At 38.4% G+C, this 24,710-nt stretch overlaps 2 protein-coding genes across 7 annotated transcripts in view; one reads left to right on the top strand and one right to left on the bottom strand.

The window, feature by feature from the left end:
* lpp (LIM domain containing preferred translocation partner in lipoma) overlaps positions 1-20,867 on the bottom strand; it is a 138,690-nt gene extending 117,823 nt beyond the window's left edge. The window contains exons 1-4 of one of the 2 annotated variants that reach the window (XM_077534294.1): positions 20,439-20,867; positions 18,497-18,663; positions 5,340-5,430; positions 2,184-2,239 (exon numbers count right to left, since the gene is read on the bottom strand). The gene's annotated coding sequence lies outside the window, so the exon portion shown is untranslated. The remainder of the gene's footprint in view (positions 1-2,183; positions 2,240-5,339; positions 5,431-18,496; positions 18,664-20,438) is intronic. The other variant, XM_077534291.1, reaches the window with a different exon arrangement.
* On the top strand, positions 707-24,336 carry bcl6aa (BCL6A transcription repressor a). Of its 5 annotated transcripts, XM_077534275.1 has the most exons (10): positions 707-2,255; positions 11,399-11,482; positions 14,774-14,945; positions 15,177-15,398; positions 16,477-17,430; positions 19,042-19,220; positions 19,387-19,554; positions 20,519-20,649; positions 20,961-21,098; positions 21,761-24,336. In XM_077534275.1, the coding sequence occupies exons 1-10, from the start codon at positions 2,228-2,230 to the stop codon at positions 21,902-21,904; spliced, it is 2,220 nt and encodes a 739-aa protein (XP_077390401.1). In that variant the 5' UTR covers positions 707-2,227; the 3' UTR covers positions 21,905-24,336. The 5 variants fall into 5 exon arrangements, with proteins under 5 accessions (XP_077390401.1, XP_077390405.1, XP_077390404.1 ...); XM_077534279.1 differs by lacking the exon at positions 11,399-11,482; XM_077534278.1 differs by lacking the exons at positions 707-2,255; positions 11,399-11,482 and adding an exon at positions 12,815-13,325 and having other exon boundaries at positions 14,777-14,945.
* The last annotated feature ends 374 nt before the right edge of the window (positions 24,337-24,710 follow it).

The raw sequence follows: 24,710 nt of genomic DNA, 5'->3' as shown, positions 1-24,710 counted from the left end.
ATTTTTGATAAAGCCCCACTAAACCTCTGAAGGATTTAAAAAAAAAAAAAAAAAAAAAAAAAATGACCTACATTTCGTGAAAATTGTGTAACATTTCTAAGGGACTGTAAAATCGTTGGTGGAAAAGAATTCCTTTGTCCAATTTTTTAAAATGATTTTTTGCTGTTGTGAAAATTTTTGATGAGCTTTTTTCAGGCAACATTTTTAAGGGAGTTCAACCCTAAAAATGTTGGAGCATGTAAATCAGACTATACCCCACCTGGAGCTAATTAATTAGCTAAACGTATTTGTTGTCAGTTTTGTTGTATTTGTTCCCTTCATTAAGAAAGACGAAAACATGATTAACAGATTAAATGGTATCTTCTGTTGCGTTACTTTGCTGGATCTCTAAAAACAAAAAAAATACTTAAAAAAAACAAACAAACCACTAACCATCATAAAACGGACAATTTTTGCCACACGCCACATCATCGCAACCCCCCCCCCCCGCTACTTCTCATGACGAGGCTCCCCCACGAGGTCGTAAATAAACACATCAAGCCTCTCTGACCTCACAACATGAAGCATCTCTCTGTTGATCCTTCTTTGAAAGAATCCGCTTCTTGATGCCCCTTTTTCGTTCCTTTGAAACGACATCAGATGACAGCGTAATACCGCCATCATTATCAACATCAAAAAAAAAAATGCAGCGGGCTAGCTAGCGAGCTAGCGTCGCCTGTGTAACGGGATGATATGGATTACGCCGGGACAACCGACCTTGCCTTCCCGCTTGTTTTTTTTATTTTATTTTTTTTATGCCTGCCAGTGGCACTGCAGCACTCGGCCAATAAAAAGCCAAATAGCCCGCCTGATGATTAAGGTCATTTGTGTAAGCCTCAAACGGCGTAAAAAGGGGGGGTTAGTGATGCGGAGATAGTGTCCTCTTCGGAAGGTCTTTCTGAGCCCCTCGTTCTGAGTACTGGTCGATGGCTTCTGTGTAAATGTCATTTACAAGCCACAAATGTTTTGTGTAAATGCCACCGACAGGGAAACGTAGGTGTGAAAAACATCTTGGAATTCCGATTGGAGTTGGTCGGTGAGTTTCACGTAAAAACGCACAGACGAGATGCAGCAACTTGACGGCGTGGAAAATGTACTTTTTGGAGTAAAATATGGAAAAACAAGTTTTCCTGACCTGTCGTTGGCCTTCAAGTAAGTGTCCAAACCATGGGAAAAGGTTTTAATCCGCCCTGCACGTTTATCCCGGGGATCTGACAGGGAATTTTTCCCGCCAGCGTCCCCCGAGGGCTCAAGCTTGGTTAGGCCCTCCGCCGTGATGGAAATGTGTTGGACTAATTTGCCTTAAAGCGGGATTGGCCCCATATTAGTCCACTCATCCATCAGATTATCCCCTCGCTGGACGGTAGCATTCTCTCTAATGTCCGCGTCTTCTCTTTGGGCGAGATTATCCGCGCGGGCGGCGGCGCCAGTTGGACATCAGGTGTCGGTCATGTTGTGTCGACTAGGAATGCGGATGTTAAAGTGACGCTAACATCTATTTTGTTGTTAGGTTTGTCGAACTGTCTGACGGATTGGCTAACAAATCAATTCACCAGCTACTCTAGCAAGATTTTGCCGTTTCTTTTCAACATTGGCGATACATTTCTTCCTCAATTGTTATTACGTTTTTTGTGGGTGTGACCTTCCCAGGTTGAAGATGCGACATCTGGTGTGATGTAATAACGCGACGCCGCTCCTTCCCTTCCCCCTGCGGACAAGTTATAAAGAGCAATATCTGCTTCCCCAGATTGAGTTGAGTTTAGCTAGATTAATGCACTCAAATGTTTGTAGTATAAAAGCTTTGTTTATCAAACAATGTGTCTCTACGGCAGATGGCTCATCATCTCTGGACGTTTTGCTCGCTCGCCATGCTAAAGGCACAGCTAGTCTGTGTGTGCCCTAATGGGATTGGAGACTTCTTCTTTCCAATGAATTATATGTAGAACAAGTGGGATTATTTTAATCTCTTTTTTTGCCCCACCCCCACACACACACAAAAAAATCGGAGCTTGTAACATTCACTGGTAGGCCGAGCAAGTGAGCACTACGATATCTAGCTCGGACTTTTTCAAGAGATTTTTGCATCCCAGCATCTCTTCGGAGGACTTGAAGACGTTTAGAAGAAGTCAAGTTAAGGTTCTTACCGTCAGTGGGTGGAGTTGGTCAAGACTCAACTGTACTTCCCAGCATGCCTCATTCCCTGCAGAGGAAAAAAGGTGAGACGTCTCATTGTGGTTCCGAAGGGGGGAAAAAATGGTTTGTCGGTTGGGGAGCAACTAATCAACCAACTAAGCAACTGATCAGATGATCAACCGACTTTGTTTGTTTGTTTGTTAGACAGTCGGTCCGCCAATATTTTTGTAACCTAACTTAGTTGATTTTTGCGTGTTTTGTTCATTTTCGTTAACGAACTAACTAAATAAACAATTGGCCAACCAACCAATTACCAATTAATCAGTTCAGTCACCCAGCCAATTGGTGTTTGATTTTTACCTTATTTTAACTAACTAACTAACTAACTAACTAACTAACTAACTAACTAACTAACTAACTAACCAACCAACCAACCAACCAACCAACCAACCAACCAACCAACTAACTGTTAGCTGTCCAGTCAGTTGATCCATCTGTCTTTCAGACAGATTTGTTTGTGTGTCTTAGAGGGTTCATTCTTTACAACTAACTAACAAAGTGGATAACCAATCAATTAACCAGCCAACCTTGTCCTTTTGTCAATTTGTTAGTTGGTAATTTTTCTAGTCAGTTGGCCAAGCCATTTGTTAATTACAGTAAATGTCTTGATTCTTGATTTGTTAGTTGGTTGATTTGTTTATTACTTTAACCAGTAAATGTTACCTAACTAGCTAGTTAACTAATTGAGGAACCAACCATCCAATTTAGTTAAACCAACACACAGGAGAATGGATTAGCTGGCTGACTAACAAACCAACCAACCAATGTATACAGTATCCATCAGTCTGTTTCTTAGTTTGGGTTGGCTTTGTTTGCCGAATTGGTTCACTGGTTAAGTAATTGGTTAATTAGTTTTTAACTAACTCGGTCTATCTGCAAGTCTGTTGATCAATCAATAGTTCTTGTTGGTCGATTTGTGAGTTAATTGTTTTGTTTTGTTTTAAATAGTTTGCTTTTTTGCCAATTAGCTTTCACCCACTACTAACTAATCTGTGTTGCTACAAGCCCAGAGAACTGTATGGCCTTGAACGAGCAAAATAATAATAATAAAAAAGGAATGTATCAACCAGTTAAATATGATATGAGCGATCCATAAGTTAGCATTAAGGATCATGCAAACCGTCTGCAAAACTGACACCTGATAGTCAAATGCGAGTGAATGAATACAAGCAGTGACTTGTCTCAAAAAACATTTCATAACAAGACTTACTTTTTTCATTCCTAAAAGTACTTTTAATATTGTAAACATGAACACTGTGCTAAAATACGTAAATAAAAAATGATTAAATTAAAATGAATTGCATGTGAAAGTTTTTTTTTTTACCTAAATACATATTTTCTTTAATAAACAGTTCCTACAGATGAATTGCAAATGTATTGAACTTCAAAGTTAAACACAGCTGAAATGTACATTAATAAATTACTGGAATGGATTAAAAAATACATAAATAAATAAATACAATTTAATCCACTGTTACATTTTGCACAGTTTGAACATTAATGCTTCATAAATCCAGAAATGTTCTAAAAAAGCGTACTAAAATAAGTACCACTAGAAGGTGCACTAGTGGTACATGTACTGGTCCACTCTTTGAGAATCACTACATTAGATAATTCAGTATGTCAACTGGACATATGCGCGCATCATCTCCATGTCGGCGGAGAGTGGTTTAGGGATTGAGTTGATCCTGGTCAATCCCCCTGGTGTGCCCGTGTGGGATTGAAATCTAGTAATGTACTGTACAACAATAATGCCTTCTGCTGGGACAATAGGCCGTTAACTAATGAAGACACATGTACAAAGACACCACATCGCAAATTCATTGGGATTACACAGGCCGCGACCTTTTCTAGCGACCCTGAAGTTGAGTTGCGAGCTTGGTCAGGAAATCAATTTAAGTGGTCACGTTAACATTGTATACCAGGGATGCGCAAATTAAATGATGGGGCACAGTTTTTTTTAGCAGCGTTACTGGGAGGGCCACAAAGTGAGTCTGTCCATGAGTAGTTAGTCAGTTAGTTAGTTAGTTCATCTGTTCATGAGTAGTTGGTCTTTCTTGTCCACAAGTTAGTGAGTTAGTTAGTTAGTTGATTATAGTTAGTTGATTAGAGTTGTTCACGAGTAGGTAGTTAGTTAGTTAGTTAGTTAGTTAGTTAGTTAGTTAGTTAGTTAGTTAGTTAGTTAGTTAGTTAGTAAGTTAGTTAGTTAGTTAGGTAGTTAGTTAGTTAGTTCATCTGTTCATGAGTAGTTGGTCTTTCTTGTCCACAAGTTAGTGAGTTAGTTAGTTAGTTGATTATAGTTAGTTGATTAGAGTTGTTCACGAGTAGTTAGTTAGTTAGTTAGTTAGTTAGTTAGTTAGTTAGCTAGTTAGCTAGTTAGCTAGTTAGCTAGTTAGTTAGTTAGTTAGTTAGTTAGTTAGTTAGTTAGTCAGTCAGTCAGTTAGTTAAAGCTGTCTGTGGCTGGTTAGGTCGTTTCCATGAGTAGTTAGTTAGTTAGTTAGTTAGTTAGTTAGTTAGTTAGTTAGTTAGTTAGTTAGAGCTGTCCATGACTAAGGTTAGTTAGTTAGTTAGTTAGTTAGTTAGTTAGTTAGTTAGTTAGTTAGTTAGTTAGTTAGTTAGTTACAGCTACCCATGCGTTGTTAGTTAGTTAGTTAGTTAGTTAGTTAGTTAGTTAGTTAGTTAGTTAGTTAGTTAGTTAGTTGAAGCTGCCCATTACTAGTTAGATAGTTTCCATGGGTGGGTAGTTAGTTAGTTAGTTAGTTAGTTAGTTAGTTAGTTAGTTAGTTAGTTAAGGCTTTTTTTAACCGTTTTTTTATTTAGCTTTGGTAGTTTGCTAGCTAGTTAGTTTTGTTGTTTTAGTTCTTTACATTTAAATATGACTACTATTATAGTCAAACATCAGTTTAGAATGCTAAAATATTCCACATAAACACCGGTGACAGTTTGTCTTTCTATTTTTTCTGACACGGCAAATGATTGAAGTTTAGTTGAGTTTTTTTTCCACCTGGCATGCAGCAATGCATACTTGAACAATGATATGAGGAAGGTTGGTGAAAGTGGGCGGGATTTGATTGCCATTGGCCAAGAAATAAAAGGTCCTTGTTTACCTTTTCGAAGATTTATCCTGCAGGTGGCATTCCAACCAAGCGAAGAGTCTTACCGTGTGGAAAATTCCAACATTGTTGGCCACATTCCTCCCTGGCGTAAAAAAAAAAAAAGTCTTGATTCCACACCCTTTTTGTTTTCCCGAAAATTCGATTACGGGCCAAGAAGTGCCAAAAAAAAAAAAAACTAAGAACACGCCCCTACTTTGGCTTGTCTAACCATTGTCTATTCAAAGTTATTTTGTAAATGATAGAAAGCAATAAAATTGATTTAGATGAACGCACATATGATTTAGAGTCATACCTGCACGTACGCTACTTTGGGAAAAAAAACAAAAACAATGTGGGCGGCCTGCGGGCACGCAGAAAAGCTTTCATGTGGCATCGGGGAATTTCTATGTGGGTAAACTGACAAGAAAATATACAGCAAACACTTTCGCTCGCAATTAATCCTCATTCAATTGTCATTGATGGGGAAAAAAATGTGTTGGCAGACGATATGCAATCGAGTATACTCCGATTGACCACAATTTTAGGTACAGATGCACAATCAGATTAGATTGAAAAACAATGCTTCTTTTATTTATGAGTCAATTTTTATGTACAGTGTTAATGTATTTTGGTTACTTTATTTTATTTACTAATTACACTGTTACGTTTTCTCTGAAGATAAGTATTTATAATACAATAAGTAAAATAAATATACAGGGGGGGAAAATAACAAGTTCACTCAATAGCATCAGTTAATTCTTATGATTATTATTGATTTATTTTTAATGTTATTTTGTAGCTTTCAGTAGTGTAGAATTGCGCTGTATCACACATAAAGCAGCTTGTAATATTTTCCCTGCTTTGTACGTACTCTAGGGGACTAGTCCATTGATATTTTATTAAATAATGTATATTTAGCTCTCTGGACCAAAAAAATACAAAATGGAAGAGACCGTTGCAAAACAATCTGTTTCTCTGATTTTGCTAAAATAGCACACAAAGTCCAATTACAAATATTACAATTTAAAGCAGATAGGAAAAAAAATTGTCAAAAAATAACAAAGAAAGTTTTTTTTGTTTTTGTTTGTTTGTTTCTGAATCATTCCCATTATACTGTGTATAAGTACTCCTTTAAACAGAGTATGTACTGTACGGTGATTGTCCAAGTGCAGCCTAATGCAACACAAATGATGGTGATTAGGATCATGATTGTGGACATCTGCGCTGGCCTGCCAGGGCTTAAAAAAAAAAAAAGTGAGAGTTAACAATAAGAAAAGAGTTTGAAAAGAAAAGAAGAAGAAAGAAGAGGAGGAGGAGGAGTAGCTGTGTCGCTAACAGCGCTAACATCTCCATGTGTGTTTGGGTGTTACAGCCGTGTTGCATCATGCCGCTCAGAACAAAAAAAAAACCAAAAAAAAAAACCTCTTTGCTGACAATGAACACTCAAGTCGGCACAATTTTGCTGCGAAAACCTCAGACAAAAGTGAAGCACTTTGCAAGTGAGGCAACCTCCGGGCCTCGGGCTTTTGTCACCCGCCGTCCGCGTACAAAAACAGTAGTGCCGGACTTTTTGCGCATTTTTTATTTATTTTTTGGCAGAATGAATGCCGTAAGAGAGGCGAGTTTAAAACTGTAGCAGAATATACGCTATCCATGGCAAGTTTCTGGATTTGGATGGTTTTTGTCATGATATTGATAAACCATACGACGGTAAGCCTGCTGCAGGAACTGATGGCGTTTTCTGCGCCGTTCGCCCTGCTCAGGACTTGCCGCCATCACGTCATTGGCTGTTTGAAGGCTCCGAGGATTGAGGTTTTAAATAATGTACAATCGCGCCGCTCGAGCTGGCATCCGTTACACTCCTACCGCTACGGATGAAAACGCCAAACTCCCAGAGCAGGCGCAAATCCAGGGCAAGTCTATCCGGAACCAAGGTCATTTGGTCAACTAAAACTAACAAAAAAAAAAATAAAAAAATTCAAAATACAATTTCGTTAACAAAATTAAAAAAAAAAAGAAAATGCTTTAAAAAAAAAATAAAAAAATAACTGAAACTACATTTTATGTTCAGAAAACTAACTAAAACTAACTATAATTATTAGGGATGTAACGATATCCATTACATCACAATACGATATTATCACGATATGAAGGTCACGATACGATAATTATCACGATATTGTTGGCGATATTTAAAAAAGATCACAATATTGTAAAAAAAAAGAGAGTGCTCATACTAAAAAAAACACGCACACAACATTGTGCTTTTGTACATAACAGTAATGCATATAAACCACCTACAATCTCTAATAACAATTTTGAGGCACTTGCTTGCTAATGCAAGCACATATTGATCGTTTCAGAAGCAAATTAGGTTCCCCTTCATCTCACAATTAGCATAGATTTTAAACATAGAAGGCCAAAATATCCCTAATGAAAATTAAATTGCACTAATAAACGAGCCTCTAGAGGGTGCTAGAACTGCACAAATGGAAATCAACCTGACTTTTTAAACAGATGTGTTCCTTTTAAATATTGTGAACATGACGACGACGATATTGTGGCAGTTTTAATATCATGATATCACGATATTGGCCTTATCGTCACATCCCTAATAATTATAGCAAAAAATGTCCTTCGTTTTAGTCTTTGGTAATTAATTTCATGCACGAGCCTATGGCAGGACTGGACTGGCACAAATAATCGTACCTGGCATTTTGACTTATAGGCCCTTGGCTCCCATAGCTTCTACCACTGATGTTTATTGGTTCACTGATCTCCATATTGTAAATGGATGAACGGGTTGCTCCTTGTAAATTGTGGTCTGGTAAAATGGAGTAAAAAAATAATTGAATATCACCGCATCAGCCCCAAAGGGCACCGGTCCACCGGGCATCTGCCCTGCATGCCAGATGGCCAGTCCAGCCCTGGCGTTTGGGGATGATTTTAAATGTGATGTTAAGGAGATTTATTTTGATATTAAACGGAAAAAAAAGGAAGTTTGAAAGTGTGTCACACAGAAGTGATGTCATCTAGCAGCAGCCAATAGAAAAGCACCTTCAGATGACGTCGCTCCCATGGTCTTTCTTTTTAAATATTGCGCACAAGTAATACACATAAAAAAAACTAAAAATAATGCTGAAACTAACTAAAACCAAACTAAAACGAATTTATTAAATAACTAAAACTAATAAAAACTAACAGAACCACCCGAAAAACTAACTAAATTTAAAAAACTAAACTCAAAACGAAACTAAAATGAATGAAAAATTCCAAAACTATAATAACCCTGTCCGGAACCCAATATCAACAAAACCTTGAATCAAATTTGCACCAAATTTAGGTTATTCAAAAACTTCAAGTGGAATTTGAAATGGGTCTGGGTAAAGCTTGAAAAAAAATTGGTTTTTTTTCACTTTTGATGATGACATAGTATAGAAAAAGAGTGCAAACAACAACACTGCTACTAAAATTTTTTGGTTTTCTATTTTTAGCGACAGTGCCCTGCAATTCGGGGTGTACCATGCCTACTGCCCGAAGCCAACTGGGATAGGCTCCAGCAACCTTGTGACCCTTGTGAGGAGCAAACGGTTAATAAAATGGATGGATGGATGGATTTTTATCTGAAATACAAGGATTTTTTTTTTTTTAGAGATCTTTTCCCACCTTCATGAGGTTTCGTTGTTTTTATCCGTTTCCAGCAAAGAAACATGAGCGGTTTAACGTCCCTTGAAAGTGTTTTTCCTCATCATGGCGGGAAAGTACTACAGAAAAGAAGCGAATGAATACCCGGCATGCACGTGCCGCCACACTTGTGGTGCATTATGCATCAGCATGCCGGGAGAGCAGCGCCTCCGAAATCCCCCGAGTGGATGGAAATAAAGTTGACGCTGCTCTTTGTTTGCACTCTTAATTATTATTATTATTATTTTTGCCGCCTCCCTCGCGGTTTGTTTACACCTGCAGTGATTTTTTATTTTTTTTTCCGGGGGATAACATAACCAAGGATGCAGATGGGCGGAGACTCAGGCATTCCTCAAGGGGGGGAAAAGCAATGTCAGATGCATTACGGCGAAGAGCGTCATGGTACAAAAAAAAGGGTTAATCGCAAAGGGAACCTGCAGGCGGCGTTCATTTGGGTCGGGTCACGTGGAGGCTTAACGAGCGGCGGAGGGCCGCTCACGTCCGTTTAACGGCGCGGATCGATCCAGAGCTTTTGTCTGGTCAAAGCAGAAAATGGGTAAAAAGAAAGAAGGGGTGTGGGTCAAGAAATAAATAAAGAAATAAGAAATAAAATAAAAAATTTGCACCCAAAAAAATTTTGCTTTTTTTTGTTTTTGTTTTTTTTTTGAATAATTTAACAAATACATTCCATTGACATTTTTCTGATTTACCAAAAAATGGTATTGGCCATGTTTTCTTATTTATGTGTGCGTATGGTTTTTTTTTAAATAATGGGACTCAAGCTCAGGACAGTAAAGTTACATATAAAATATTTTGAAAATTGTAAAATAAATAATTAAGTAAAACGAAAAATATATAAAATTAACATGCTTTAATAGTCATAAAATTTGTCTAAAATCTATATTCATATTTTCAAATATATACATATATTTGAAGAAATTTGAATATATATTAAAAATACAAAGAAAAAATCTAAATCTAAAATTACTTATTAAACTAAAATTAAATTAAAAAAATATTTTAAAAATACAAAAAAATGTGTATATAAAAAAAGAGTTTTGAAAATATAAATAATAACTATTTGTTACTGGAGATAAACGAACTGGCTTGGCATAGGGAAGTCTGGGCTTCTCTGTCAAGCTGCTGCCCCCATATAAAATGTTTTGGAAATTGTAAAATAAATAAATATTTAAAAATGACAAATATACAAAATTAACATGATTCATATTTTCAAATATATAAATATATTTTAAGAAATTTTAATATATTAAAAATGCAAAAATCTAAATCTCAAATGACATATTAAACTAAAAATAAATAAAAATGTAAAATATATTTAAAAAATACAAAAAAGTGAATATAAAATATAGTTTTGAAAATATATTTTTTAAACTCTAAATGTATAAATATAATAAATAAATAAATATTTATACATTTAAAATAATATACATTTAAAATAAATATTAGAACTTAATTTATTTCAGGTTGCTGTATCTGTTTCGTGAGTAGAATTTCTCTCCAGCGTCCAGACCTCTTGTCAATGAAATTTGCTGTTTGAAGTTGGATACGCTTTGCTTTAGACTTCTGTGAAAAGTGTACTCGATCCCTTAAGATGTGAATTCCGGAGTTAAGAGTGCTAACCGCGTCAATCTCACCGCTACAGTTTACTCACAGACATACATATGAATATTATATATTTCACATATATACGTCTGTTTACTACTCTTCCACACATACGTCCCGCTTTTATGACGTCACATCCGGTCTTCGCTGATTGGATCTTTTAGTCTGGTTTCTAGGCTCGTCTCAAGCAGCAGTGCTGGCTCAAATACACAAGCCAATGCGTTGGGTATAAATAACATTGCACTGGCTTTCGGACCCAGCACCGGGTTCGCTATCTCACCAAATAGTTCCGTTTGACCTAGCTAGCAGTTTTAAATGTGTAAGAAACTAAAGAAGAACAAGACAACCGATACAATACATTTCAAGAACTGTACGGTTTTCATTTGAAATGATTCGACTCAATTCCGTCCAATCAAAACCGAATTTCCGATTGAAATCGTTTATTACACCCATCCAATATGATCCAAGCCCAAAATCATTACATGTGGCAAAAATTCCAAAGTTGAAGTGAACACAATTTCGCTAAAAATGAAGTATCCAGAACAAGTAATCATTATCATATAAATCACCAAGGTCTAAATTCCCTAGATTGTGTTGCTCCCACACAACTTTCAATCACTCTCCAGCAAATGGAGTTAGCCCACTCTACTTGACTCAAACGTCCGATACTAATATACAAATTCTTGTTGGTGCGCATTACAGCACCAAGTGATGTATTTTTGAATCAAGTAACATCATGTGGTGGTGTTTTTGTGGCTTCCCAGTGCAGAAATGGTCGCTTCTGTGCCAGGGAGCCGACAAGGATGGGGAATCCCTGCTTTGGAATCACCACAAGCAAACTTTCCACGGTGAGTCAGCGGCCACTTTCTACACACTTCTTGGCCCTGGCGCTCTTAGTTTGCTTTTAAGATAAGAACACAAACAAGTTCAAATTATTTTGTTGTTCTTTAATGAATCCGTTTATTGCGTGAGAACACCATGTGTCCCCCATTCGATCATGTGCTTGACACGGCCTGTCATTTTTGGCCCGTACAATCCAATCCAATACTTTAAAACAGGAAGAAAACAAATGGCATGATGAATTGTAAACTATACATACAATTTTATTATAAAATATAAGACTATATAAAGTAAAATAAATTAAAAAGGAGATGAAGAATTAGAATAAATAGATAAGAATAAGCATAAAATCTATATAAGATACTAAATAGTTGTAACAAAATTCAGAATAATATAAGCAATTGCATTAGAATATATTAGACTATATAAAATATAGGACAGAAATAAAAGGAAAGCAAATTAGGGTAGCATTAAATGTAAAATATTGTAAATACAAATAATACACACAAGAAATCTACATACAAAAATATTGCTAAAATTAAAATACAACAAAAATGTGAATATGAAAAATAGCAAATGGAAAAATATTTAAATATATAATAAAATACACAAAATTAAAAAGTTTCAAAATATAATAAAATACACAAAATTTACAAGTCTCAAACATTAAATTCTATTCTATTTTAAAATAAAGATTACCTTTAAAATATATTTTAAAAATACATGGATGACCAATTTAAAAGCAATGTATCACACAAGAGGAAATAAAAGAAGAAGAAAAACAATTACAATGTAAAAACTAATTTGAAAAATTACAGCAAGTACAAAGTGAGAAAATTATAATATAATTAAATATCAACAATGATTAAAATACAGTACAGTACATAACAGAAAATTCAGTATGATAAGAATTAGCAGCCACAGGAAGAGAAATGTAGTTTACTATTAATATTAAATTTATTTAAAAAAATATTAAGGATGAATGAATTCAACAAGACTATTGCGATAAATATTTTTAAATACAGAACTAAATTAATTCCTAATAATTCACAATAATAAAACGTTTATACTTAGTTATTTACGTCATTACTGTTTTTAAGTGACAAATTGTCACTTACTTACTCTCAATACATTTTTATTTTTTATTTTTTATTTTTTTGCTTTTCCCCCAGTTATACCAAACGCGTCTCAACCTTAAAGTTCCGTCACTACTGCCACACTTTATTTCGCCGGTGACGCGTTCAAGGACATGCAACAAGTACGCCACTTCCCTCATCACAAGCTGGCGACGAACGCATGCATCGAGTTTGACACCAAATACTTCCGCGACTAACCAACAATCTTAAAACGAGTACAAGGTGAATAAAAAGCGTCAAATGTGCTGTCCACGAACCCCCCCGTTGGTGATGCTGACGTTCAGGCTCCTTAAGTGTACTCTCTCGCTCCTACGTGACGACTCCCAGCCAGTTCTCAGAAGCTCCGCGGAGGGGGCGGGGCTCAGAGACGTGTGACGTCGACACACTTTGGACTCCACCAACCTCGCGGGGGGAGTCCGGGCTAGCGTGCTTGTCCTGTATTGGTTATTTTACCACAAAATAGTCGATTTAAAGTGGTTTAGATGTCAAATGTGTATTTTAGGGAGACTATGAAATGGATTTAGGGAGTGAATGTGGAAGGGAAGAGTGAAGGTATGTGGCGTCGAAGCCGGAGGGGGACGAACGCCCTCTCCCCCCTGGCCGGAGATGTTGGTACGGTCCGGGGCTCAAATTCCGAGAATTGAGCTGGTCTGATTCTTAGAACTGGGCTTCTTAGAAGTGGTGATGCAAGAAGTTTCTAGGAAAGCGCTACCAGGTGATTTTTCAAAAATTTTGTACATTATCCCTCCCCTCCTCCTCCTCTTCCCTCTCATCTTCCCTCGTAAATTATTTGGCGACCAACTTGTGTTGCTAATGTCACCGTTTTTGGAGTGTTAATTTGTCTATGTGTGCGTACTTGTGCGGCGGCGGCGGCTCTCCGGCTGTCAGACAACCGACAAGAACAGAACCTTCTTTTCCCTCTCACCACCTCACCTCACCTCACCTCACCTTCCCATTCCTCCTCTTCCCGCGGCTCTCCCCCCGCAAAAGCTTCCTCCCTCTCACCCTAACATCTACACCACCACCCCCGGTACATCGCGGCTTCTGTAGCCGAGATAAGGCGCGCGTCAGGCGGCTGCAGCGAGGGCCAGAGCCGCCCCCCTCCTGGTGCTCCCGGTTGTCACACAGCACCAACTTTGACTCGGGATGTTTGAGTTGTTGTTGTTTTTTTGTCAAACTAAATGATGCGTTGAATATGATTGAATGTTGAGATGCGAGACATTAACGTGACATTGTTGCGTAAATGTGCATAATGGTGTTTTGTGTTGTGCGTGCGTTTCCGAGGGTCGAGTTGTCAACTTGTCTCTTTGCGTTTGCGCAAAGTGGGGTTGCGTGTGCACGTTGCATGCTTGTATTTATTTATTTATTTTGTTACACATATATAGCGTTGTTGTAACGTGTTGCCACGCGGAAAGAGTTTGAATTTGCAGCTAAGTATGCATGGTGAAAAAAAAAAAAATAGAGTTGCAGAAAAGTACAGTAAATGAATGAAGTACAGAAAAGTCCAATTAATTAAATTGTGGAAAAGTGTACGCCGCGAAAAAAAAATGTAGTTCAAGTTTAACCCGTGGCAAAATATCACTTGATCATGCATCTTACTGCTAAAACTGTTAAGTCATATTTTTTTTCACTTATAAAACGCTAAAGAGGGTGGGCTTGTGCTTGGTTAAAACAGTACAAATCCGTTTTAAAAGTTGCTTTTTATTAATCAAATGTATTTTTGGGGGGTTATTTTTATGCATGTGCATGTTTTTGACAACTTGTTTTGGCAAAAAACAAAACAAAAAAGTCTTTTTTTGTTGTTGTTAAAACAAGTTCATTGCATAGCTCTATCACGCTCGTTTTGTGCACAAGCCAATTGTTTTAGCGCTGTGCACCCCCCCCCCCCCCCTTTATTGTAATTCATTTAAATAATTCGTTGTCCTCTTCTTGTCAACCCGCGTTTCCCTCAAAGCTGCGGTTCAGGAGGGGAAAAAAAAGGAGGGTGTCAAAATTTAAATGTCCCAAACTGACGTTGTCGTCGGCTAAATTGCGCCCTCTTGTGGCACTAAGGTGGAATACAACGGGCGCCCTCAAAATTCAATGTTATCAAGAATCATATGCAACTAAAGCATAAATGTGCTTTTTTTTATTTTATTTTTTTTTATTTCCCCCGACCCCCAGAAGTCGGCAGGATGTCTTGCTTGGCCGACAGCTGCATCCAGTTCACGCGTCACGCCAGCGACGTCCTGCTCAACCTGAATCGCCTCCGCAGCCGGGACATCCTCACCGACGTGACCATCCTGGTCAGCAGGCAGCAGTTCCGGGCGCACAAGACCGTCCTCATGGCTTGCAGGTACATATGCAACTTCATTTCTTCATCAAGTCAAGAGTCAGCGGGCAGGGTGAACTTTAATGTTGTTCGTAGTCCAGCGGGGAGATCGAAAAGAGAACAACTTAAATGCATGAAATTAGTGCTGATTCCACAAGTGCCAAGTTAGCCAGGGGCAAAAACTGAAACTCCACGTAAAGAGAATGGGTGCCGTCAAAAATGATGACTGATCTTTTTGCCTTTGTCCGTGCTCAGCGGGCTCTTCTACACCATCTTCACCGACTCGCACAAGTGCAACCTCAACGCCATCAGCCTGGACCCCAAAGTGGACCCGGAGGGCTTCGCCATCCTGCTGGAGTTCATGTACACCTCCAGGCTAGCGCTCAGGGAGAGTCTGATCATGGCCATCATGAACACCGCCGTCTACCTGCAGATGGATCATGTGGTGGACACCTGCCACCGCTTCATCAAGTCCAGGTTGGTGAAGAAATCGCCACCAGAAGTGGTCTATGATTCGGTTCCAGGAAGTGGCCATGGAGGGGTTTTAGGGCCTTTTCTGTGTGGAGTTGGTACGTTCCGTTATGTCTTGGACCAGGGTCATGAGACAAGATCTTGATTGGGTCCCCATTGCTCCACAGGGGCCTTTGTTCGTGGAGCTGGCATGTTACGGGTTGGTTTTCTCTGCGCGCTCCAGGCTTCCACAGTGAAGTACTAGGTGCAACCCAAGGTTATTTTAGTTAACTAAAACTAACGAAAACACTAAAATTCAAAAAACAATTTCGTTAACGAAATAAAATACAAACAAAAATGCTTTTTAAAAAAATGAAAAACTAATTGAAATTACCGGTACATTTTGTGTTTACAAAACCTAACTATAATTATAGCAAAAATGCCCTTCGTTTTAGTTTTTGGTAATTAATGCATGAGCATTTGGGGATGATTTTAAATGTGATTTTAAATACATTTATTTTGATATTAACCGGAATAGGGATGTTTGAGAGTGTGTCACACAGAAGTGACGTCATGCAGCAGCTAATAAAAAAGCACCTTCAGATGGCGTTTTTTAAATATTGCGCACAATTAATACACACACCAAAAAAAAAAACTAAAACTAATACTGAATCTAACAAACTAAACTAAAATTAAGCATTTATTAAATTACTAAAACTAATATAAACTAACAGAACCACTCTGAAAACTAATTAAAACTATCAAAATTTAAAAAACAATATTCAAAGCGAACTAAAATGAAAAATTCCAAAACTATAATAACCCTGGTCATGAGATAAGATCTTGACTGGGTCCGCACTGCTCCTCAGGGCCGATTGTTTGGAGTCTTTCTGTGTGGCGCTGGCATGTTACTGGTTGGTTTTCTCAGAGCGCTCCAAGCTCCCACAGTGAAGTACTTGGTGCCACCTTGTGGTATCTTTTGGTATTTTAGAAAGAGTCCAAAAGTTTCCAGTTCCTGAGTTTTTCAGAATTTGTGAAAAGTAAACTTATGCAGGGGGAGATTACTGCACAGTTTTGGAACTTCATGTTGTCTCTTCTCCCGCAGTGATCCGACCGGTAAGCTTCCCAGAGATGAATTCCTGGTCAGCCCGCTGGTTCTGCCCCAGGATGTCCACGCGTACCGCCCCCACGACGTGGTGGACGCCCTGCACGGCCGCATGGCTCCCTTCAGGGACGCGCGGCCGCCCTACAGCTCAGGCATGCTCAACGGCGTGGGCGCGCCTGGCAACTACCATCTCTACGGGCAGTTCCCCATGCCGGGGTTCCCCTTCCCCCTCTGCAAGCTGACGGATGCGAAGAACGCATTCGGCGACCTGTCACGGAGCGGGATCCACCACAAGCACCCGCACGACGCCGCCGCCGCCGTCGGCAGGGTCGAGTACGCCCGGGCGATGGGGTCCTCCGGCGTCCTGCACGCCGCAAACTTCGCCGCCAGGGAGATGGGGCGGGAGGATGAGGTGAAAAAGGAAAGCCACGAGGGACTCGGGCTGCCGCTGGGCCTGGGCGGGAGGAAGCGCGTCTACCCCGTGCTGACCTTGGATCACCACAAAGACAAAGAGCACGCCCCGCCGGCAGAGGACGACCTGATCCAACACCACTACCCGCTCGGGATCTCCTCGGCTGGGCGCAAGAGTCTCATGAGCAGCCCGCAGAGCCCCCTCAAGTCAGACTGCCAGCCCAACTCGCCGACAGAGTCCAGCAGTAGCAAGAACGCCGGACTCTCGCACGGCGCCGCCGCCGGGGCGCAGCAAGCGGGGGCGGGGACGCAGGACCCCAAAGCTCGCAACTGGAAGAAGTACAAATTCATCGTGCTCAACCAGAGCGCCAGGGAGGACGAGGCCGGCTCGCGGAACCCGGGGCTGTGCTCGCCTCAGCGCGCGGGCCTGCAGCCGTACCTCCACCAAGCGGACGCCGACAACTTGGAGGCGCAAAGCACAAGGAAGAGCGTCGAGGATCATCCCATGCCGCAGAGCAGCCGACTCAACAACATCATCAGCAGGTGAGGGGAAAAGCTCCGGAGTTGTTGACGCGTGAGCGCAAATGTGAGTTTTTTGAGTTGTCTAATGTCTATAGATTCTTAGTCACCCAGATCAGATCGTGGTTATCCACAAAAGTAGAAATGAGGGAAACTCTTGACTTGTTGGAAAAACAAAGAAGAGACCAGTTTCTTCAGTTCTACTTTTGTGGTCTTTGGACTCGTCTTTAATTGCCTCTAATTCTAACAATCCACATTCTTTGTCATTGACTTCAAAGTGCTGTATAATGGACTCAACCGTTAGTAAATCATAGACCTTGGACGTTTTAAGTGTTGTTTGTGACTCTTTCCACTTCTGTCTGTGTAGCTTCTTAGTCATTGTTTTCATGGTAATCAAAAAAAAGTTATGGTGTAAAAAGTTAGCAAGTAGACATTTTTATTTATTCATTTTTTTTTTTTTTTTTATCATTGGTTTTTGGTTGACGGAAAACCCCTGGTTCCCTCAGTCATCCGGGTCATGGTAAAACCAAGGCAAAGGTACTCATCCTTGTTGAACAACACATTTTCTTAATGGTTTTTTAGACTTCTTTACGACCATCCAATCCCGACTCTATTTTGTACTTTATAACTAGGTAGCTTCGGTTCAGGTCCCACTCAGTACCGGTCTTTGTCTGCCTTTATATGTGACCTTGTGATTGAGTGACAACCTTTTCAGAGTCTAATTTTAGCTTTGTCAAAAGTCAGAAAAGTAAACTTCTATGTAATTTAACCGAGGCCGAGCGATCGACCAAAAGGAGTAAATAATGACTGTAGCCTTATTCGCTACTGCCGTCGTTCAAGCGTCGACAAGATGTGACATGAGAAGCTGCTTGGAAGCGAGAACCAGCTCTGTTTGGAATTTCCATTTCAACAGATAAGTTAAAAAAATAAATGTAGTGGAAGTTCTGGCATGGTACACTTTGACGTAGTTTGAATTGGTTACACAGATGGACTCTTTTGTTGTCGCAACGGCGAGCGTGTTACGTTAGCTAGCCATTATGTTTTGTTAAATTACTCAATGACAAACCCAACGAAAATATTTTAGACATACCTGTGTGTGAATGTCATCCCGAAACCCAGTGATGGAGGTTTGGTTCCCAGCCTGTCCCTTTTTAGAAGAGTTGATTAGCTATTAGCGCATCACTTGGGAAGTCTCACAATCTTCTCTGTACTACTTGCGACATCCACTCGGTTTATCCTCCTCAGCTGCGGGTTTTGCTGAAATAAGTTCGATTTTGTTTGTTTGTTTGTTTGCTTAAGTAAAATGTAAAACAAAAACAACCTAAACAGACACAACAAGTCTTTGTCACCTTTGCATTTCAGGTTAGCAATAGCGCTTGCTTTTTGCCACTCGGAAGTGCCGTAGCATCTATTGTTAATGAAAACGTTATAAAAAGGTAAATATATAAAAAATTCTTTAAAAACAAAATCGATGTATGGAAGTTTCTGGTGCCATTTTGGGCATTTAGAACAAGTGGGACACCTCGGGCAAAATTGCAGGAGATCCCCAGAGAGTCTGAGCGTCCTGGTTTTGACTCCAGAAAAAAATTGCAAGTTTGGTTGTTTTATGCCAATATCTGTGTGTTTCCTCTCAAGTGCGCTGGACGGGTCTCTGAGGAGCGCAGAGGGCCAGCACCCAACGCGGTACCTGAATCGCCTCAACTGCTCGTCGTGCGGCGCCCAGTCCCCGCAGCACTCCGAGATCTGCCCCTCCCGGTTGCGGCTGGGCGACGACATGGCCGAAATGCACTCGGAGTACTCCGACTCCAGTTGTGGTAGGTTTGGGCGATTGATTCATCAGTTTTGAGTGAGTGAGTCTCAAACGCAACTCAGAGGAAGTGGTTTGCTTTTTTCTATTAGTGAAGGAAACGTGAGATTTTATTTTCAGGCCGTATTACCCGGCTGTTGCTCTCTAACTTGTACTTTCTCCCTTCCGCACAGAAAACGGCACCTTCTTCTGCAACGAGTGCGACTCCAAGTTTGCCGAGGAGGAAGCTCTGAAGCAGCACGCGCTCCAAGTCCACAGCGACAAGCCCTACAAGTGCGACCGATGCCAGGCCGCCTTCCGTTACAAGGGCAACCTCGCCAGCCACAAGACCGTCCATACGGGTGCGCCCACACTTTTTTTTTTTTTTTTTTTTTTTAAAACCTCAATATTGGCAATTATATATTCAATATAGGGGTATTGGGTGATTAACATTTTTAATCGCATGACTTCAATAGTTAACAATTAACCACACATTTTATATTTGTTGTAAATGTACAATAAAATATTTTTTTTCTAAGTTTTCATACTCAACATAAAAGTGTAAAGTAATTCATAAAATGAGTTAAAATTAAAAAGATGCACGGTACTGTAAAAAAAAAAGAAAAAAAAAGTGATAATTTGTGTTGAGGTCATTTTTCTGCCACTAGATGGCATAATTGGATTTGTAAGACGGTGACAGCTCAATGCATTTTTCTTTTCATATTAAGAGCTATCCAGGGTTATTATAGTTTGAGAATTTTTCAATTTAGTTAGTTTTTATTTTGTTTTGAGGTTTTTTTTTAGTTAGTTTTAATTAGTTTTCAGGGTGGTTTTGTTTATTTTAGTTAAATGTTTAGTTTTAGTTTATTTTGTTAATGTGTATTACTTGTGCGCAATATTTATTTAATATTTAGTTTGTTAGTTTCAGTATTAGTTTTATATTTTTTTTGTTTGTATTACTTGTGCGCAATATTTAAAAAACACCATCTGAAGGTGCTTTCTATCGACTGCTGCTAGATAACATCAGTTCTAAAATTGTTTTTTGAATTTTAGTTTTAGTCTTACACTAAATAAAATTTTACGTATCTGCTTTGTTTTTTTGCTGAATGGATTTGTTCTTTTCTTTTTGGCAGAAAACCTTAACCCAAATTTAAAGTTTTAACAGAATATTAGAAGTAGCTATTGTTTTTCACCAGATCCCTTATGGATTATATAGTTAGCTCGTAAAAACAAAAACAACACTGACCTTGTTGATTCCAACCACGGCTGACATTTTGTTGTTGATTCTCATCTTAGCGCCGGTTGTTGTTTTTGTTGTGTTTCCAGGCGAGAAGCCGTATCGCTGCAACATCTGTGGTGCTCAGTTCAACCGACCAGCCAACCTCAAGACTCACACGCGCATCCACTCAGGAGAGAAGCCATACAAATGTGAGACGTGCGGCGCTCGCTTCGTACAGGTCAGATGTTTTTCCCTCCCTCAAGTACTTCCGATAAAACTGTCAGGAGGGCTCGACAGGCCTGAAAACACAAACAATTCTCAAGCAAGGTGAAAAAAAAAAAAAAAAAAGTACTGCAAAATACACATTTGTTTTGACCCTCTAACTTGAAAACTTATTCCTATAACTTGAAGCCCGAATATTAAATCCAATCCCTGCTTTGAAACCTTAGTTCGCATCCTTTATTCTAACTTCAGCCGTCCACGGTTCGACGATGGTTTTCTTTTTGACTAACTTGCTGTGTTTTTTTGTTTTTGTTTTAATCCCGGCAGGTTGCCCACCTCCGAGCTCACGTGCTAATCCACACGGGAGAGAAGCCGTACCCCTGCGAGATCTGCGGGACGCGCTTCCGCCACCTGCAGACCCTTAAGAGCCACCTGCGCATACATACGGGCGAGAAGCCCTACCACGTAAGTCACCGTTTTCTATTTTTCTCTTATACGGTCCATTGATATGTATTTTCTTTTAATTGTATCACTTCAAGTTTGAATTTAAGCCAAAGTAATTTTATTTCTGTTAGCAATTTATTGCAGCATAACAGCTAAATGCTGATTCACCATGTTTGCTTTGAACTCTCGGCTCCACTAATTGACCTGAGTCTGCAAATTTAGTGTCAAATCAATGCCAAATTTTTTGCACATTACGAGTGCTTGTATCACGTTCTTGCATTTTGATGATGTTTTGACAAATTTGGTTTTCTCATGATTTTTGTAAAGTGAACACACGTAGGTAGCACTTTTACACATTAGTAGCAGTAGTCGAAAAAAAAATATGGATATATTATGGTTTTGGGTGCGGGTTAAATTTGTAAAATGTCTCATTTGATTCAATGGGTTCTATATTCATGGAAAATGTGGATTAGTAAGGGAAGTAGTAATTTTGGGAATGTGAAAAATGGCTGCCATTTTGCCTTTATGCTCCTTTTTAGAGAATGGCAAGTTATATAAAAGTAACCATTTAAAATTTGGATTTTTAAAAGTTGAAAGAAGGTCATTCATTTTAAAACATTTATATATTTCTTGTGAGCAAGTGTTAACATGATGATGTGACTTTTTTTTTTCCCTCCCTACAGTGTGAGAAATGCAACTTGCACTTTCGCCACAAGAGTCAGTTGCGTCTTCACCTGCGGCAAAAGCACGGCGCCATCACCAACACCAAAATCCAGTACCGCATTTCCACCGACGGCATGCCCACAGACCTCACCAAGGCCTGTTGAAATGGACAAGTAAAGGTCCCCCGACCCCAACATCTCCCTTTTGACGTGTACCATCATCCAAAAAACGCTAGTGCCGCACTGCATTCGTTGGACTAAACAAAATGGCCGTTTCCAATGTTTTTTTGTTTTTTTGTGCACTAAAAAAAAAAAATTGTACTTTATTTGGATTGCATTCAGATTTATTTGTTGGTAGCAGTAGATGAGATCTCCATATGGGCCAAAAATGGTGTTGCGTTATACAATTTTGATGAGGTTATAGCAAATTTTGCATCAAATCGTGTTTTTCAAGAGTAGCCAACCAATTCACAGGCTAGCCAAAACTAGTCCAGTGTTTTGTTTTGTTTTGTTTTCTTTGTACAATATGAAATTTTGCACATTAGTAAAAGTTCTTGAAATCTCTACACGGGCCAAAAATGTTTGCGCTTTATTCAGTTTTGATTACAAATTTCACGTTCAAATGATTTTTGTGCAGTGAGCACAGGTAGCAGATTTATTCGGATCACATAAAAAAAAAAAAAATGTACGTTAGTAGTAGTCACGATTTCAACAAGGGCCAATAATTGTATCTTTTATTCTTTTGTGTCACTGTGCTCACTGGCAAAATCAAAATGGTGGTTTCCGATGTTTTTTGTTTTTTATTATTATTTTGCACAGAGCACAAGTCAGTTTAATGCGGATCACTTTATTCTAAATTAAAATAAAACAACTCAATTAAAAAAAATTAGACTGTCAAAAGAAATGTGACTACTCTGATATAAATTAAAAATTACCTTTATTCTGGTAATTTGACTTAAAAAAAACAAAAAAACATTTTCATCACAAAAGAAGCTTTATTTCAGTCAGCAAATTTTTCATTCGCAAAGTCGCAAGCTTATGATTTAAAAACACTTTATAAATAACTTTTTATTTAAAACTTAATTCTCCTACGTTTACAACACTTTTCTCATTTGATTTTCTATTCCTCCAAAATATGTAACATTTTAAAGTCAAAAAATGACTTTATTCTCAAACTATAACTTTCTTTAAAAAAAATGCTAAAGCTGATACCTTCAAGTGATAATAAATTACAATGCATTGTTTTGTTTTTTTCTTATGACAGACACCTTACAGATTTGCCATGAGATTTTGCATTTCTTATTCCCAGAAATGAACATTTGAGCATTTTAACAAAGCAACACTCAATATATCCTATTGAGGCCCAATGTCACAGTTGTTGTCAAAACAACAAAAAGAGAACATGTTAACTTTCTTGCATGGCAGTCCGCCATTCAGTTATTTTACATATATTTTTGGTGCACGGAGTGCGGCTAATAATTTTATTTGGATCGTGTTGGAAATTACAAATGTTGGTAGCAGTTCTCAAGATGTCCACAATGGGCCTAAAATGGTATGAACAGTGGCCTTGAATGTGTACAATCATTGAAGACGCTAGTGCCACACTGTGTTAGGACAAATCAAAATGGCGACGTTACGCCAACAACAACCTAAAAAAAAAGAAAAGAAAACGGGTTTCCACTACATGTGAACGTAGAGTCACTTTATGGTTTCTATACATACAGATCTATATAATAAGTATGTGTATGTGTGTTTCTACGCTTTGAAAGTATGCGTATAAAGCTTTATTTTGTCGAAGGACGGAATGTATATAAAAAAAAGGCAATTTTTAAGGATAAGTTAGTAAAAAATAAAAATAATAAAAAAATATAATACAGTATTTTATATCAGAGAACTTACTTTTCTGGAAACATTGACTGACGGGTGGTAACTTATATTTTAAAAATAATGGGAGTCATCTATTCATTTTTTTTAGCACTGTTGTGACATGAGTAAAAATAATAATAATAAAAATAACCAAAAAAATAATTTTGTCCAACAACTGCTTATGCATGATCCACTCACTTGAGGGGTACGATTATAAATATTGTGACATATTATTGTGTATTTATACATATTTGTGGGATTGTCCTCTGCGGGCGGAGCCAATCGTCCTTGATGTTTTAATTAAATTTTGATGTATTTGTATCGGTGTTTTTCTTCTTTTTGGGGTTGTTACTGGATTTTGTTTTTTATAAGTGAAGGTTTAGAGTTTAGTTTTTGTTTTGTCATTGTTATCGCTCCTGACGTACAGTTGTGTAGTTGTCACTATGTACATATATACACTGTGGATTCAATGTGCCTTTTCTCCACGGCAACGCGATTCAGCTCTGTTAAGGTACACCCCTAACTCCTCCCCTGTGTGCGTATGTTTGTATGAATGTGTGTGCATTTTTTTTTCCCCAATGCTTGTCACCAACCTTGAAAACATGCAAAATGCATCACTGTAAATCTTTTTGGATTGGGATTTTTTTTTTTTTTTAACGGAATTTTAAAAAATTATTGTACAATGTCCTTTGATGTATGAATGTAAAATAAAGGTATTTGATTTCTATGTATTAACAGGAGTGGACATTTTTTTATGTACTTAAAGGGATACTTTACTTATTTAACCATTTTTGGCAGTCAAACATTAATATTTTGCCTATAATAAATTTGATATGTTCATTATTTTTCACGTACAATTAGTACCTGTAAAAACACATTTGCAACTTGTGACGCTCAGCTTGTGAATGTGACATTCGCAAGCTGAGTGTCACATGACCAAACCTAGAAAACAGGTGAGCTGTGATTGGTTACCTGAGCCCTTGTGATGTCATTTTCAGTCGACAGCAAGTTGCAAAATGTGTTTTTAAAAGGTACTAATTGTATGTGAAAACAAATTAAAATATCAAATTAAGTTTTTTCTTTCTTTTTAGAAAAATATTTTAAA

Source organism: Festucalex cinctus, chromosome 10 (genome assembly GCF_051991245.1).
Source record: "Festucalex cinctus isolate MCC-2025b chromosome 10, RoL_Fcin_1.0, whole genome shotgun sequence".
Classification (NCBI taxonomy): Eukaryota; Metazoa; Chordata; class Actinopteri; order Syngnathiformes; family Syngnathidae; genus Festucalex; species Festucalex cinctus.
Note: the sequence above shows the minus strand (reverse complement) of the source record. Positions and strands in the feature narration are given on the sequence as shown.

Coding starts and splice junctions, on each gene's coding strand:
- bcl6aa (XM_077534275.1), top strand. CDS start 2,228: ATGCCTCATTCCCTGCAGAGGAAAAAAG. Junction 19,555..20,518: donor CCACAAGACCGTCCATACGG/GTGCGCCCACAC, acceptor TTGTGTTTCCAG/GCGAGAAGCCGTATCGCTGC. Junction 20,650..20,960: donor GCGGCGCTCGCTTCGTACAG/GTCAGATGTTTT, acceptor TAATCCCGGCAG/GTTGCCCACCTCCGAGCTCA.